An 18070-nucleotide genomic window follows, 5' to 3' on the forward strand; every position below is an offset into this window, starting at 1 on the left:
GACAAGTTTTACACATAGCTTCTTGTTCAGTCACAAAAGAGTCAAATAATTTCAAATGGAATGGTTTTAAATGATAGAGTGGTGAAAGTCCAGACTGGGTAATGGCAGACAGAGAGCTAGAACAGGTTAGGAGAGGAAAGTGATTTTTGGTTTTGCTCAGAGCGTTCTTCAGATGTGGGTGTGAATGATTTGGCTAATGCAGGAAATTAAGGAAGTAGATGGCAACATTGATATGAGGGCTAATGCACAAATGCACGTTTGGTTTTTTTGTAGAGCAAAAGGAGTGCTCTGTTCTCTAATGTCATAGTGTCTTAACTGGAGCAAAATGCTTTTGGGGTGCCATTCTTGTGTGCAGAGGCTGAGGGCTGCTGGGGTCCTTCATGTACTGTGAATATGAGGCTGTTGATATAAAAATTCTCGCTGGTCACATAGATTCACATAGCACAGGCTGATCTTACCTTCATACCAACAGCTACTTCACTTAAGTAAAAAAGCAGCATTTCTAGTTACTTCTGCAGTAAATATTGATTGGCTGTGATTTCACTGATGCTTTAATTTTCTACATGCTGTAATCTAAAATAAGATAATGGATGTATTTTTCTCATTGCTATTTTTTTCTGCTGGATTATGATTGCAAATTGGTTTCTATGGTGTGTATTTTTAATGCTGTAGTAATCCTTACTTTAAAGTAAGTGTGAACATTAACTTTATTTCTAGTAAAGCTATTGTTCCTTTTAACTATTATAAGCTGAAGGTGAAAGGAAATCAGATGTACTGTGGAAAATCAATTAATTATTTATCTCACAATGCACAATTAAAAGCAGTAAAATTGAGCTGTCTAGCTACACTAGCTGTTACTCTAGTACTTATTTTGACGTTTTATTTAATATAAGTTAAGAGATGTGTGTCTTGTGATGCTGGAATTGGTGACTTGTGGAGTCTGATTGGGAGGGCATAACGTTACCTGAAAAATAAAAAAAAAAACCTGCTTAGTTCAGGTTCTTTTGTGCCACCTAGAGGTCAAGGTAGGAGAATGGATGATTTCTAGTGCCAAGAAGCTGAAATGCTCACAACTTCCCTAAACCTTTTATATTACTTCCTCCATGTATTAAGAAAATAGAAAGAAAATGGCTTCAAAATTCTCAACCATTTGGCTTTGAGGATATCAACTCCCGGTTTTTAGCAACAAACAGAAATAACATTTTCTCAAGGAGAGAAAACATGTGCTTCCTACCATTTAGCTACAATATGTGAAACTCTCTTCATATGTGTAATTCCTGAAGTCCCTTTTTTCTTTTTAGTATTTTTTCTATTAATTTTAAATTACTATATTTTTTTATTTACTTTCAGTTTTAATTAATTTAGTGTCAAGCTAATTGTCTGCAATTAGTAATTCTTTTTTTGGTAAATAATGTGATTATTCATTTTATGATAAAATTTTGGTTAGTACAAATATGGCACTTCAACTTGGTCGTTAATTTTTGAAATGAAAAAATCAAGCTGCAAGAAAGTTGCCTCTGCCTTGGTGTCGAAAAGAAAAGCACCTTCAGAGTTTGGGTTAAAAAAAATCCCAGCACTGGACTTCAGAGTACGTACTGGCATTTTTATAACCAAAAAAATGGTGTTACCTTCCTGCAAACTTTCTCTTGAACTGGTACTCTTGAGTACTCTACCCTTTACACATGATAGCATGTGAGGGACTGATGTTCCAAATTACGTAGGAAATTCTGTTTGAATATACACAACAACCTATACACAATGTACCCACAATGGCAGCAGAAGGTGCAGTATTCCTTGTTTCTTTATTTGTAGTTCTTTCTATTGTGGATTTACTTTGATCTGCTTTCAGGGAGATGTCTTTGGAGAGCAGCAAGACAGGCGTTATCAGAGCTCGGAAGTGAAGATCTTAGTGTGATAAAAGGCCGCTGATGATTTTTAATGATGGAATTGAGCTGATATATAAGCAGTGGCTAGAGGAGAAAAAATGAGAGACATGTATTGGAATGGCGTGGAAAAAATATTTTAGCATTTTTCATCCTAGAAGAAAATCAATACCTTGCTATTTTATGCACCATCTTGGTTTGGAGATGTGCTAAATATGCAGAGTTCCCATTAATACTAGTACGTGGCTTTCATGGGCAAATTATATGCCAAGAAAAGAATTTGATTCCCCAAATTCTTGCTACAAGAAGGACATTGAGGTGCTGGAGCGTGCCCAGAGAAGGGCAGCAAAGCTGATGAAAGGTCTGGAGCTGGAGTCTTATGACGAATATCTGAGGGAACTAGAATTGTTCTGGAGAAGAGAAGACTCAGGGAGAAGCCTGGAGAAGAGAAGGCTCAGAGGTGGCCTTACTGCTCTCTACAAGCAGGTTGTAGCAAAGTGGAGGTTGTTACTCTTCTCCTGAGTAACAAGCATTAGGACAAGAGGAAATGACCTCAAGTGGCAGCAGGGGAGAAATTCTGCACCAGAAGTATTGTCTGTAGTTGGAGGAGTCTGCTCAGGACAGGGGTTGCATCACCATCCTTGGAGATATTTAGAAGATCTGTAGACATGGTACTTAGAGACATGCTTAAGTGATGGATTTGGCAGTGTTGGTTTAATAGTTTAACTCTATGATCTTAGAGGTCTTTTCCAACCCAAATCATTCTGTGATTCCATATTTCTCTGTAAAGTTTTGAGGGCTCAATACCAAGGATAAGCTCTCCTCAGTTTCAAGGGCAGATGTGAAAACTACTCCTGTTGGGCTGCTGGTGGGCATTTTTTTATCTCTGAAGAGTGTTAGTCTGGTGTTTTAAAAAGCTCCTTTCTGGGTTTGAGTTCTCAAGTTGACAAGAAATGTACAAGTGGTTTCTCTGATCAATAAAAAATGTGTTTTCTCTGAATAGTAATGCATTCAGCTTGTCAGAGTATTGATTGATTTCAGACTAAATGAAGTTAAACTATACCCAAACAAACAGGAAAATTCTCAAGTTAACAGTTTTGTTCAGCTAAGATTTGCATCATCCTTGAGCTGCTCCTTCCTTTTAAGAACACTTCAACTCAAAATTCACCACTTATGATTTTAAGAAGTGACTGAAAAATGTCATCAGAGGAAAGCAGTTTTCTTGGGAGGGATGACCTGTAATCTGGTGAATTTACATGTTTTGCCCTGAATCCTTATGGGATTGTGCAAACAAAGTACTTCCCCCCCCAAAAATAGGATGTTTTGATAACATAGCCCTAGGTACCTGCCGTAGTGAGATTAGTGAACATGGAGGTATCAGTGTCCTACAAAGTTTCAGAGCTACTGCTGTGGCTGTCTGGATCTGTGATGTGCAGGTAGAGGTGGCATAAACACAAACATGCTGAAATGCCATGGAGTGAGCACTGGGATCTGCAGATTGAAGAATGTACAGTGTACTGAAAAGTCTGAATATAGCTGGTATGCCAGGGGTAGGCAAGCTGCCAGCAGAGCTTGCAGGATTTACCTGGTTGCATCTATCAACACTGGTTAAATACCAGCTGATGTCTGCCAGGTAAGGTGTCCACACTCAGTTAACTTCATTTATAACGGGTATCTTCTGTGTCAACTTGCTGCCATATTGCAAATTGATTTACAAAGGTGGGAAAAAACATATCAAGAAGTATCCATTTAAAGTGAAATTCAGAAAGTATCGTGTTTCTGACATAAAATTCTTTTCGCCCCAGTTAGTAAAAACAAGTCATGAGCTAAAATGACTTTAGAAATTAGGTACACAGTGTCACAGCCTGAAAAAACACACAGTAATATATTTGCCATTTTTCAGATTGCTGCCTCCTTTCTTCCTGATATTGTTTATTTTGACAAAAGAATGTAATTGTGGAAATGGTAAGGCCTTGCCAACATGAAGAAATAGGATCAGTGCAGTGGTATGAGGTTTATCCTGAGTCAGTAAAGTTATTCCTGTCCAAAACGGTGCTTATAAGCATATTAATTTAAAGATCCAGCAATCCAATGTAAATTAAAAACTATGTGCTTTCTTATAGTTTAGGTCTGTCTTGCTTGTAGTTTTCATGCAAGTAATGTTCAAAATAGTTCAAGTAGCTGGTTTCATCTATGGAAGGCATCTCCCTTACAAAATGAGGCAAATCTAGGAGCCCAGGTAGTGTCATCCACTTCACAGTGGTACCTTATTTCACATCTTAAGTGAATGGGAATTTGGAATTACACAACTGATTGCTTTGCTGCAGTATAAATTGGGAAGTCTAATCTAAGGAGTTTTTTTCAAGAAGAAATTTTCATCTGAAAGATGTCTATAAATCTCTTTAAGCAGGACTTTTTAAATAGGTTTTACAGTAACTAATAATAAGCCTGCTTAAAAAACTCTTATTTTTGGGGAAAGTGTTACGTTGATATCTTCTACAGATGGTAGATTTAGGATATTCAGTTTGTTTTCAGATTAATCTGAGAAGAGTTCAGTCCAAAATCCTCCATTTGGACTTCCCTGAACACTTTGATACAGATTGATATTTCGTAGCCCAAATACTTTGTTCTACCAGGGTTATAAATGCTTAAGCACTGTCTCAAAAATGTTCCTGGAGTTGTCAGAACAGGGTTGGACATCCAGCTGTAATATTTTTTTCTAAGTTAGAGGCTAAACGTGTGAATAAAATCCCATTAGGAGAGCAGATATTGCCAAAACAGTGAGATCTAGCTGATTGATTACCTTGTTGGCAGTGTCTTGCCTCTGCAGGGCAAAGCACTGATCTCCTGCTCTCCTGCTGCTTTTGTAGCTCCACTGGAGCCAAGAACATGTTTCACCTGAGCTGCACCACTGCCAGTCCTTGCTGCACACTGTCTTTGGCACCTGTCTCAAAGGCAACTCACCTCTGAGAGGCAGAATTTTCTTAACCTTGTAGGAAACTCTGAGGTTTTTGGGGTTGCCTTTTGACTTGGTCAGAAGCCAGTGTTTGAAAAGACGGAGTATTTAAAGCTCGTTTATGTATCCTATACTGAGCTGCCCTTTGGCTGCAGTAGCTTTCGTGCCTTCTGCCTGGTGTTTTAGGCACTTCTCACCGTGGTACTGCAGCACCACTGCCAGGGCAGAGGCCAGACCCTTGGATACTTGCCATGTAAAGACACTGCACTGCACTTCTTCTATTTCCATCATCCTCCATCAGCAAAAGCACACTTTTCAGTTGCAGAGCACGCTCAAAAACATGCCAGACCAGCCACCCTGTTGGTTACGATGACCAGATTTGGTTAGAGAGCCACAATTTCTCTCTTTCAGAGGAAGAGAAGTTAGGTGTTTGTCCTTATTCTTACAGAAATTTTGAAGCTGAGTTTCATATTAGCTCTATAATGTACCACATTTTAGGATGTTAAATTCTTTGTAGAATGTTTTAGCCTATATGCTTTCTCAGAACTTCATATTCAGCTTCTTTATAATATTTTCCAAAGGAAGTGAATGATTCTGTTAACAGCTTAGAAATGCAAGTTCATTCTCCTGTTGATGAAAGACAATAATCATCCTTGCCATTGCAATCTCTTTCTAAACTATGAGGTGGCCTTATTTGGGCTCCCTTTCCCATGAAAGGCTGGACGAGAAAAAAGCACCAGAGGAAATAGTAAGTAGCAGTTTGCCTGGAGAGCAGTCCTTCCCAGTTCCATGCCCATGGCATAGCTGTCGGCGCTCACCATGACCACCACGCCGCATCAAGTGCCAAATTTAGCCTTGGAATAAGCAGGCACAACTTTATTCATGTTACTGGTATTGCACCACAGGTGATTTACATCCCTTTGTCTTCCTCTGGTCTTGAAAGGGCTGTAAACCAAGGTGCTAAGACCTTTTAAAAACAATGATTTTCTGCATGGGGGACAGATTGGTTTCCAAGTTGTTCTGCTGCAGTGGTGAGCAGGCCACTGATATGAGCCCTGGGGCCTGGTGGGGCTGGCCCTGGCCACAATGGGTTCCCATTAATGGGAAGAGGGTGGCCTTAGCACTCCCAGCAACAACCACACTGCATCTGAAAATCGAGTGTAAGCTGTGAACATAAAAACCAGTTGTCGTCATTGGACATAATATTGGTGAACTGCCTCTTCCTTGATGTCTCCTGCATCCAAATAGCTGTGTGTTGCACAGAGGCAACTCTTTCTTGGATGCATTGAGCTACTGAGGTGAGAGGGACAGAGAGAAGTAACAACGACTTTAAAGCTCCTGATGTGCTGTGATAAACTTGCCTGCTGATTCTGATTCAACTGAATTGGGTGTGCAATTGGTCTTATGACGTAGACGTCCCACTTTTGCACACTCTCAGGCTGCTGACTCCTCTGTGATCAGCACACTTCCCTGCTAGCAGAAGCTCTGCTCATGGGTGGGGAGAGACAGATCACTCCACTCCCCCATACACACCATGGGCTTGCAAGTGTCTGATCCCAACACTGACACTTGGATATACTCGCTGCCCATCACAGCCTGTCCTGCATGGACATGCAGAGGGTGACTGCGAAGAAGCAATCCCTTAATTTTCTCTTCATATTTTCTGGAAAACACGGATCTGCATACTATGATCATTGACCAAAAGCCTGAAAACAAGGACAGAAAAGGGACAAAAGCCCTCTCCTCCTACCAGATTTGTATTGCTATTGTTGTGTGGTATTGATGCCTTTTCCGGGTCTTAAAATCAAGAGTCAAACACGGTTAGAAGGGAAAAAGGGATTTTCCCGCTGTATTTATTTTAAGGATCCTGAGGTGCACCACGTCCAGGTGGAATGCACCTCAATGCACACTGCAATGCCCACCCTCAAAAGATCTGGTATAACATTATAGGTCTTCCTAATTATCATATCTATCAAAGATCCCCAATGAGAGGCTCGAGTGAGCCCCCCTCCCCAAGGAACCTTCCCCTGGATGGTTCTATCTTAGTTTACGGAATGTGTTCTGGAGAGGACCTTGGAGTCTGGGGCATATTGATCCCTGACTACGAAGCTTCTAAAATGTTTAGTCTCCTAGCTTAACAAACAAGTCCAAGAATGTAGGCTAAAAAACACTAAGAATACAGAAGTTGGAAAAAGGGGTTTAAAAGAAAAGGCAAAAAATCATCATGGCATCAGTATTAGGAAATGTGGATTATAATTCACAAACTTCTCTTGGATTTACAAAGTTGTTTTCCTTAGGTCTGCTCAAGAACAATTTTCTCCATACTCTGTCATGACCAGAAATTTTGATGAAGAATATTTAACACTTAGGTAGCTCTTTGTGTTTTCTATATATCAACACTGACAAACGAATCATCCCACATTCCTTGGAGGTAAAAAAGGCAGTCCTGAGCAACCTTGGTCGAGCACACACTGGGAAGTTAGTCCTTGTCCATGCAGGGGCAGTCTACACAGTTTCTCTAAACACTCACAGAGTGGAAGTGCTTATTCTCTTGTTTATGTTCATTTAGCTGAAGTTTGGAACTTGCTGATGAAAGCTGAGCCAATTATGTTCAATTTATAACCAATTAAAAATCAGCTGGTATACCACTTTGGTTTTGAAATTAGGCAATTTCCACACATTTCCCAAGCATTATTGTTCATTCTCCCATTATCTACTTTCCCATATCCTGCTATTTTACTTTCCTTTTATGTTTAAAGCCAAATGGGAATCATAGCTTTTATTTCTGCCTTAGTGCACTCGCTGCTAAAAATGAATATTTTCGTTGCTCATACTTTCTGTGGCAGAATCTCTTGATGAAGGTATCCATCACTCTTGGTTTTTTTCAGTGTTTCACTGCCAGCTGAGTAAGTGGAAAATCTCTTTATCCTCTGCATGCATCACTGAACCTAGCAGACTGTCCCAATGTGACTGAAAAGTATCATCACTCCTTTTTCAGAGGTGGAAAAATTCCCTAACAGAGAAGTTAGATGAATCACATAACCCCCGAGACAGCCAGAACTTGGAATAAAGCACAAAGCTTTTGGCTGCAGTCTGAGCCCTAGATCACAGACCAAGTTGCCTCGAAGTTAGAATAGTATGAAGCTACACTTTAAAACAATTTCTGTTTTTCTGCACAAGTTAACTCTAAGAGGTAGCAGTAAATCTCTTAGGCTGGTAGGCAGTTGCATGGTTAGTTGTTGTACCAGCTCCCTTGCATGATCTGGTCAGCACCACCCCACTGAATGCTGATGCTCACTGGGGTTATCACTGACTCCTCTTCCTAAATGACTTCCACTGAAGTTTTACCTAAATGCTTCTGTCCTTCTCTCAGCACCTGAGCTTAGGACAACAAGGCTGTCCATGGTCTGCACTACTGGTTGAGTTTTGGGAGCAGACTGTCCTCTGCTCTGCCTGTGAGAGACTTTCTGAGGTGGGGCTATTGACTCCTTTCCTTTCAGCAACTCAGCCAACTCACTTTGAAAAACCAATAGCCTCAATTACTAATTTGCACAGAAAGCCATTGTTAACCGTGTCATTGTTAAGCTATGCCATTTTCAAGCTGTGCCTCCTGCTCTGTGCTCGAGTGGCCAAATTCACCCTCTCACAGGGGGAAGCCTTTGTATCCATGGATGTTTCTGATTATGCCTTTGGTTTTCCCACACTTTCTACATGACTCCTTAGAAGCCTGAACCTGTTTTCTCATTACTTTCATCTCTGTGTAGGAAGTCCAACTACACATTAAATATTTTTAATTTTTTTCACACAGCTTGGGTTTTGTCAAGACTCAGGTGATGCTGTTCAGTATTAGTTGCTTTTCATCCTCATTTATGGTCACAGGGATTATGTGTGTACATGAGGAAGATGAGCAGATGGCAAATCACTGGTGCCAACCAGCCTTCTCTGCTGGGGTGACTGTTCTCTCTCCATCCTCTCCATCCCAACAAGGCTGCTTCACTCCTGCAGCCTCCATCCTCCCCGAGTTGCCTCTGGTTTGTAGCTGAAACTATTTGGAAAGAAAAAAACAACAATCAAAAGCTCTGTTGCATTTACAGTAGTTTTATTTTAGTGATAGAACAACTATTTGCCTAATTTTGTTTAAGAACAAGCTATTTGCCTAACCTAACACATGAGCCAGACTGCTGCTGTCAAACAGTGACAATACAGGCTCTGGTGAGGAATAATCATGTTGATGGAGTCACTCTAGCTAAGTTATCAGGCAGGGGTCCTAAAGCAGTTTCTTCTGCACCTTTATCCCCATTTCACCACCTTTTTGCTTTCCTGTCTGGGAGTCCTCCCTGCGCCAGATGCTCAGATGTCTGACTGGGATGAAAAGATATTGGAATTGCTGCTTTAGCGTGTTCCTACATCAGATGACAGCCTGTGGAAGTCCCAGCTGAGGCCCACGAAGGCTATAGCAACATGCTGCTTTTCTAGCTCACTGTTGTGTTGAAAGGAGCAACATCAATATTGATGCTCACTAGAAACTCAGAGCAAGGTCGAGCTGTGTCATGGGTAATGGAAAGATTTGGGGATCCAGAGATGAAACCCATTGATAGGATAAATCTTCTTCATTTAAAGCTTTTGAAGATGGGTTTTGTCTTACTAAACAAGGGTTTAATAGACCCACACCACACCTATTTTTTGTGATAACGGTGGGGAATTATTGCTGCTAAAGCAATGAAAGCTTTTGCTATAGAAAGTCAGTACAAAGCTCAATTATTGGATGAAATGTGGTACAGAGCTCACAAGTCTTTATGTTCAGACTTAAATTCCCCTTAGGGAAGCTGCTTTATTTCAGGTATGTGAAGTATTTTAATGTCTGAAGTTTGGTCATTTTTAATGGATATCCATTCCTTAACAGCTTCCAGTCACATAGTTTCAGAGAAAATTTGATTGTCTGCTTACTTAAAAACAAAACCGAGTTTATTATTTATCATCTTAGTTTAAAGTTGTTAATGCACTTGAAAACAAAGTGATTCTATTGTAGCTGCTTACATGGTCCATTTTTTCTCCTTGAAATAAAGTTTGTGTTGTATTTACAGGTTTTTCAAGCTTTTATGTAATTCACTACCCTTAAAGATATCCTTTCTCCTCTACAGCTTCCTGATTCATGGCTCATAATTTCTCTCTGTCCTCATTATATGGATGATATTAGCACACAAGTTTTAAACTACTCATTTTTTCATGAGGTTTCTCATGCAGTAGATGTGCGTTTCAAATTAGTTTTCCTTTAAAAGAGAAGTCACTGGTGTTCAGAAGAGGCTGGGAGATACACAAGAGCTGGTTTTGTCATTGCCAGAAAAGCTTTGATCCAATAGAAGCTATGGAAACCAAAACTTGGTAAAAAAAAAAGGACATAAGACATCTGCTAAAGAGCTATAGAAATGTGATGACATTAAAACAAAAGTTAGAACGATCTACTTACCTACCAAATCTACATGTACTATGAGTATGCCTGTATTATAGCGTTGGGATAGCAACATGCTGAAGAAAAACAATTCCAGTCTTAGTCTACATTTACAGATATTTCAGAAAAATTTTTTTAACTGTTAAGCTGAAATTTATCATAATGCTTCTCAGCCCAGTCACATTTTTGTATGGTCGTTAGTATGGCACAGTTCCACCTAGCTAGTTCTGAATTATCCAAGTCTGAACCAAAGCGGGGTCTAGGGCTTTTTAGTGCTAAAAATACTTGCAATGCTTTTTAAAGCTTGTATCACTGTAATATGGATACATATAATAACTTTAGTCCAGCTGTGGACTGAGGTTTGTGGGTGCATATCTCCCTACACAGTTGTCCTGCTGAGCTGAAGAGGAGGCATGAAGGATCAACTTCTTCTCTGTGGAATCTTATAAATAACATGATTTGAAAAGACAAATGCCAATTTTTCCATTCATTCTTTTTTTTTCCTTTAAAAAGCCACATGAAACCAAATGCCTCCTGTTCTCTTTAACCCTAATTCTTTGGGATGCCTAATGCATTTCAGCCAACTTTTCCACCTCTTTCCTCCCAACGTTCTGCTATTTCTGTAAAAATGTGCTGTCAGTTCAATGTACCCTGGAGCAGTAGCCCCAGTATGGTCTGAATTCCCAGCCAATAGCCTGGGCAGTAATGACCTTCTGAAGGCAAGGATGAGTCTGAAGGAACCACAGAACTGGCTGAATGGGTTCCAACAGCATGTGTTGCTTTGGGCACATAGCCCAAAGAGGGTGAGTGGGGTGGCTCACAGCATTCCCTTGGAAGAGACATTATGGATATAAGTTTATGGATCCTAACTTCTGTGTAGTTCTGTCATCCAAGTACGGAAAACCCAACAGAATGGCTTGTGTGTGAAAAGGGGACTCCTGACTTTTAGGAAGGCTGTGTAGGATGTTTTCTGTATGTTAATTTATTTTCCAATTCTTTCCACTCTTTTCTCTCCCTTATCCACAGAATATTTTCAAGCCTAACAACAGCCTTAAGTCAATGTTTGAAAAAGGGTTTGCTCTTCAAGCAGTGTTTAGAGTTTGGAACACAGCCCTTTCAGTATTTCAAGTACTTTTCATCATGAAACTCAATATTCAGGGCTTGGACTGTGAAACATGAAGTTTTGACTTTTCTCCCTGTATTTATCAGTCCTTTTTGCCCCAGAAAAATATTTCTACCACAACCACCACCACCTTCTCCAAATATACTATTTTTTTTCCCATTTCTAGGGGTTTGTTGCTCTTTCCTCCCCTATTCTCCCCTCCCTTATTCTCCTCTTCTTTGCTTACTCTCCTTCCCTTTCCTTTTCTCATTTGATCACTTTTAGCATCTCCATTTTAGGGTTCAGCTATTCAAATGTCAGTCAGTCTTGATATTCCATTCTCCTACCCCAGACTTGCAGGCATCACTCTTGTCTCCTTCCATGTGAGGAGAGTGAAATAAATATGCAGAAGATAGCCAGATGAAATAAAGATTCAGACAGTTCATAAAATCCAACACAAATTTAGAAGTTCTACAAAAATGGATTTCCCAAATCCAACCCAGCACAGTGAAATGTTCTGATGCCATTGCTGTGAATAACCATGCAATAGCTAAATAACTGACCCAGAAACAGAAATCCTGTAATATTAACTGCCAAATCAGGAAATTCAGCTCCTAAAGTGATTAGACACAGACATTTTCTTCAAACTATAATCTTCATGCAAGCTCTGATACAGGAGAATGACACCCTGCTTTGTTGTGTAGGGGAAAAGTACTATGTAAAGGAGTACACAGAGTTGTAGGAAGATGCAGCAACTTGAAATCTCATCTAGACAAAACTGTTACAGAAGTTAAATCCAATAGAAAAAGAGTAAGAGACAGTAGAAGATTTTCTATCAATTGAAGTCAAGACTGGATACCATTCTAGACTATAAACCCTTTTTCAACCACAAGTTTGTTGTTCAGTAGAAGAATTATTGGGTGTCCTACATTGTGCAGGAAGTCAGAATTATTACTTCCTTTCCTGTCCTTGAAAGTTAAGAGGCAAATCCTTGCCTGAAATCAACTCCTAAAACATGAGCACGTGCAGAATCTGAACTTACAAATATGTTAAAAAAAATAAAAAGCCAAATAATTTTTAGTGAACGCAAAATACGCAGACCTAACAGATATGTAATGACTGGTTTTGATAATTATGTGTATGAAATATATTTTTTGTTTACATAACCATTTTTTGTTCATATTTAGTACCATGACTAATTACTCCAATTCTTATAATATATTAATGTAATAATTAAGTAATGCATGCAATAAAAGTTTCAGCAATGTGGAGTTTTAGCAACTTCAGCAGCTCCTTAGGTGAAATATCTGTGGGTGCAACAGGAATTTGTTTTTCTGTTCAATTTAAATTGGAATTCCTCTTCTGAATTTTAATGTTAGACTAATATAGAATGTGGGAATTTTGTATGGTCACAGCTTACAGCTTTGTCAGGAAGTCCTGAAAGATGGAAGTGCATTGGCTAGAAGGATGATTCACAGATTCAATAGGAAGCTTTGCTGGGAAAACAAGCGTATGGAGTAGTAACTGGACAAAAAGATGCCACCTTTATTTTAAGAACTGTTTTTCACTGTGTTATTTCAGAGCAATTCTCAGTCAGACATAAAAGTTCCTCTTGTCCTTTTATAATTTCTATAGTTTTTTTCAAATTTTTTCTGCTATGGATTTTTCAGAATACCAGTGAGGACGTTGAAAAACCCAGCTTTAGTTCTTTGCAAGAGTAGAAATATTAATCTATTCACACCTTGCAAACCTCCATTTTCATTTGTGACATTGCATGCAGTCTTTTGGAAAGTCAAATAAATCCATGAGTAAATAAGTTTCTCGTAATTTGTTTTACTTATACTCTGTATCCAGGTACACGTGTACTTGTCTTGTTTGGTAGTGTGTCTCTCCCACTTAGGACTCATTCTGACCTTACTGATGGCATGCAGGTATGATGGGTAAGATGAAGTCAAATCAAGATCAGAGTTGGACTCAAATACAGCTGGTTGGGATCAATACTGAATGTAAAGACATCTTTGCAGAATGAAGTATGCAGAACTGAATAATGCCCTAATTTATATTGCTTATACATTTAATGACAGCCATCCCGGTGTAATTAGAAGCTTTATGTAAGAGAAGATGACTCTATTTCTCTGAAAAATGTTCTGCACCAGCAGTTCTCATTGAGGATAATGATGAAGCATAAATATTGAGTGAGTAGCAACTTGTAGCAGTACTGGAGGCCAGAACAGACAGAACGAGCACTCCCAAGGCAACAGTGAATTTTGAACGTGATAAACAGGGAATGTTGTGTTGAGTACATTGTGACTAACAAGTCTCAAAGCCCAAGGAGAAATCAGAAATGAGGAGCAGTTTCTCTACATCCATGATTTATGAGATGAAACATTGCATACATTGAAGTGAAATACATTAAACTACATTGCTGGCCATGTGGCATCTTAGAGGGAAAAGATGTGCTGTAACTTCTGAATATTTGATGGATGCAGGACCAGAAGGGAGCAGAATTAAATCCAATATTATAATGCATGAATAATTTGAAGCCAGCAAATGAAACTAAGAGAATGAGAATTTAACTGAAACATAATAAAATTTCCAAACCATTAGGACTATGTGGAATGTTTTCTTTTCAGTGGAGATAAAACACAAGTTGTTCTGACTTTATAGCTATATATGACTATAGGAATGGAATATGTGATATGAAGGTCATGTCTATTTGGCAGAAATTTCTGAGAACCTTCAGGAACTTTCCCTCATTTCTGTAGGAAATACTCAGCACTGACTGTCAATGGAAAGACTTTGCACTTCAGTAAGAATTGGATTTCACTCTGATGCTTATGAGACAGAAATAGGGTGAATCATACTGTGCTTACATAGAAGAGCTTAAAATGAACTAAAGACGGAGAGTTGTGTTGTGAAGCAGAGATAAAAGAGGAAACTAACAGAAACTCAACAACTAATAGGAACTCAACAACCCTGATCACTGATGAGCAGAAATGACAAGTCATTTGGAGAGAGGAAAGCAGGCAAACAAGATGTTCCTCTATGCTGATAGAAATATGAACTGAATACAGTCCAGCATGAATTTCACCCAGATGGAGCCAAACTGTAACATCAGCTCTGAATGTTCTTGGATGCTGTGGAAGTTTGAGTCTGAGTCAGCTCCAAACACAGCTCGTTCAGCTCCTTTAAGTTGCAGCAATTTACTTTGTATGCAGGATTTTTTTTTTTTTTTCCAGCCTTGTATTCACCCAAAAGCTCCGAGAGATCCTAAAGTTTATACCTTTGGCCTGTGTTGACAATCAGAATGAGAAGTGAGTGCTGATAGATTGCTTAATAAAATGCTATGGAGCTCTCCTTCTGGGAGTTAATGGTATTGTGCCCGTGCACCAAATCCACAGTTAAGAGCAGATGTAATATTTTCACTTTGCAGCATCCAAAAGGCAGATTTCAGGCAGCACATCTCTGTTGAATGTTGTTCTTATTCTTTGTATTATTCAGCTTTTCATGTTGGATCTTACTAGGTAGAGGAATAACTAAGCTTTTAGACACCCTTTAAAATTAAATGTTTTGGTTTTGGGTGGGTTTTTTTGTTAATGTATTTGGTTTTTTCATTCAGAGTAGCAGTAGTCTGGGATTTATTGTTCTACCAAGAAGGAATTCTCCTTAATTGTCTCTTAGAATCAGACCTTTTTTGGTAAAAAATGAAAACTCTCACAGACATTATGGTAGAAAAAGGTTTTGTCAATAGACAAAAGTGTTCGTAGTAAGTACTTACGCATGCTACTGGTAGCTCATGCCCTAACTTTGGAACTCTGCAAGCTGTTTTACAGAGGAAGAGCCAGATTAATTATTGTTTCCTATTAGTTTTGTTTCAGTATTTAACACATCTACTAGGCATCCAACATCTTGTATTAAATTTGAAAATGTTGGGGATTCTTTTTTAATTTTAAGTGAGATTTTTTCCAACATATGTTCCTTACTTGACAGAAATACTGTATTAACCCAGTTTTTCCAGAAACATCAAATATCTGTCATTGATATTAATACTTCTAATTAATTTTTCTTCTTTTTCTTCCCTCAGTTATTTGACCATCTGAAACAATAACCTTTCTGAATATTTTCTTTTTTTTTTTTACAAAAGCTATGAGTTCAATAGAACCCTGTACATTTATAAGCATTGGTGTAATTAGATAGCAATTTATTAATAGTATTAGCTTTTCAAAAGATCAGTAAACTGTTCAGTGTGCCAAGGAGACATACTTTACAGCTGTGTCCTGGCAGGGTGACTGAAATGGTGTTACACGTCAGTTTACTAAATCTCTCTGAAATGTCATGTTGCTGTGATTTGCCAAATGGACTTGCAGCCAGAATTTCTCTTCCCATTTTCTGTAGCTCTGGATCTACAGGGAGCAGGTCATTGCAAGTTTTCTCGTTGGACATAGTAGATATTATATTATTATACTCCCATTTTTTTATGTTGAAAACTGATTGCAAAAAACCACTTCTTTTTACTAAATATGTGGAATGAAAAGACTCACTGCTTTTTAGATGTGATGGCAGATGCTCTTTTTGAACAGAGCAGTTGGTATTAAAACTAAGCAAAAATTGCCTCTGAAATATTTTAAAATATTGTTAAGATTTGGTGTTTAGTCTCTAAAAAGGCTGCTTTGGTTTTTTATATTCACAGGTTGTTCGGAGTCACTTCTCTTACTCAGACAAACTGCTCAAGCACTTGGATGATCATCAAAAATCAAGAGCTACATTGGTATCACCACGCTAATCCAATCTTACTGCTGGTGATGTACTACACCCTCGCAACTCTCATCCGTCTCTGGCTGCAAGAGCCCATTGTAAGGGTAACTTCCTTCTCTCCTCCCATGGCTGGTGACTGTGAGGCTGCCCAGTGCAGATACTTGCTAGCACACATGCAAACATTTAGGAAAATTAAGGGGAACAGACACCAAGTGCAAGGTGGTACTTTGAATTTGGTCCTTTTGCTAAGTGTCTTCAGGAGTCTGATCTAACACGGATGTTATTCTTAAAATCATCAGGACTGTTATGCAAGGAATGCAATGGCAGAGCATTGATGGTTTGATTTGGAAAGCAGGTATCGATATGCAGAAGTGGCTGGGCTTGATTGACTCAATGATCTTAAAGGTCTTTTCCAACCTAAATGATTCTGTGATTCAAATTTAGGTGCTATCGAGTGAAATGCCAACACCCAATGCTTGACTACCAGAACAGAGGTAGGATACATTCTGGCACAGGGTACTGTAAGACAAAACACAAATTTGCAATTTTATCACAGATAAAGAAAAATTTAAACCTTTCCTCCTGTGTGCCTGAGTGAAAATCCCAGCTTTCATTTAAGAGCAAGAGAAGAAGGAAGAAAAAAAAAGTAAATCTTTACTTCTTCCAGTTTCAGAGGAAAATGGGTATATAAGAACCCAGAGGTACCTTAAAAGCTTAGAAACTGAAAGTATAAAAAGGATGATCCTAGGCATTACTTATTTTAATTTCCTGATCCTCAGAGGCCTGATGTAAGTTTTCAAGTTGAGGTTTAGTAGTGCTGTAAACCACAATGAAAATACTCATGACCATGCTGTGAATTAGTGGAGTTTGTAGTAGCAAGTAAAAATGTTCAAGGTTTTCTTATTTTAAGGGTGTTTCTTCATATAATGGATAATGCAACAGTTTAACATTTTAAAAGGCAATCAAAATACATCACCTCTGAATTGAGATGTCTGGTATTTGGGGGTTACATATATAGGGCTTCAAAAGGTGAACGATGCCAGAGCCGTCAGCTTGAGCTATTAAAAAATTGTGTCTTAAGTTTCCAGAAACCTTAATACTATCTTTTCTAAAGGCATGAGATTGTCGTCAGTACCCTCTGGCAGTGGGTATTTTTAGGGTTTTTTCCTTTTATTTTTTCTGCAGCTGCAGCATCTGGAAAGTAGATTTTTTTCTTTCTTTCTTTAAAAGAAAACTGAGATTTCCAGATAATAATATGATTTTAGCACTGGGGCTGTAACTAAAACTTCACATCTCACAAAGTGCTTAGTAAAACCATGAGAACTATTCACAGAGGAGTAAGCACATGTGAAATGCAGTTAGTGGGAGCTGTGTGATCTCAGCAAGTCTGGGAATTGAATTCCAGTACCTGTGTTGTTTTCATCCAACAGTCTCCATCCTAAAGTTTGGTGTTGGATCTAAGGTAGTTGCAGGGCTTTTTCAGTGGAGAGAAGTGGGTCTTTCTGTCTAGGATAGAGTGAATGCTGCAATTTCCTGCAGGGACTTGAGAGGAACTATAGTGGTCTTGCCTGCACTTCTATTTTTTAGACTGCTTGTGGTGTCTGAGATAGATATTCCCATAAAACACTAAAACCAGTCTCTGAGAACTGCCAACAAGTGAAATTAGAGATGCTTTCCAAGCAGTTGAGCTAGAGTAAGTATTAAAAGACATTAATATAAGAAACACTGATGTCTCTCAAACCCATGGCTACATGAGAGGCAATAGAAAGTCTTGTCACTCCCAAGGGAACTTCAGATGCCAGGCAAATGATTCTTCCCTGCAAAGATAAATGGATGCTTATAAAAGGGAACACCATAAAGGAAAGATTATCCATGCATTAATGCATATTTTTGATGCACAGGATGTTAGCAATGCAAGTATTTGT

General features: G+C 38.8%; 1 protein-coding gene across 3 annotated transcripts in view; it reads left to right on the forward strand.

The window, feature by feature from the left end:
* Positions 1 to 18070, forward strand: part of PIEZO2 (piezo type mechanosensitive ion channel component 2) — a 298259-nt gene that overhangs the window by 181340 nt on the left and 98849 nt on the right. For all 3 annotated transcript variants that reach the window (XM_048289530.1, XM_048289532.1, XM_048289533.1), the window contains exon 8: positions 16081 to 16243. In XM_048289530.1, the coding sequence (XP_048145487.1) occupies positions 16081 to 16243 (163 nt within the window). The remainder of the gene's footprint in view (positions 1 to 16080; positions 16244 to 18070) is intronic.

The sequence above is a fragment of the Corvus hawaiiensis genome, chromosome 30 (genome assembly GCF_020740725.1).
Source record: "Corvus hawaiiensis isolate bCorHaw1 chromosome 30, bCorHaw1.pri.cur, whole genome shotgun sequence".
NCBI classification, from domain to species: domain Eukaryota; kingdom Metazoa; phylum Chordata; class Aves; order Passeriformes; family Corvidae; genus Corvus; species Corvus hawaiiensis.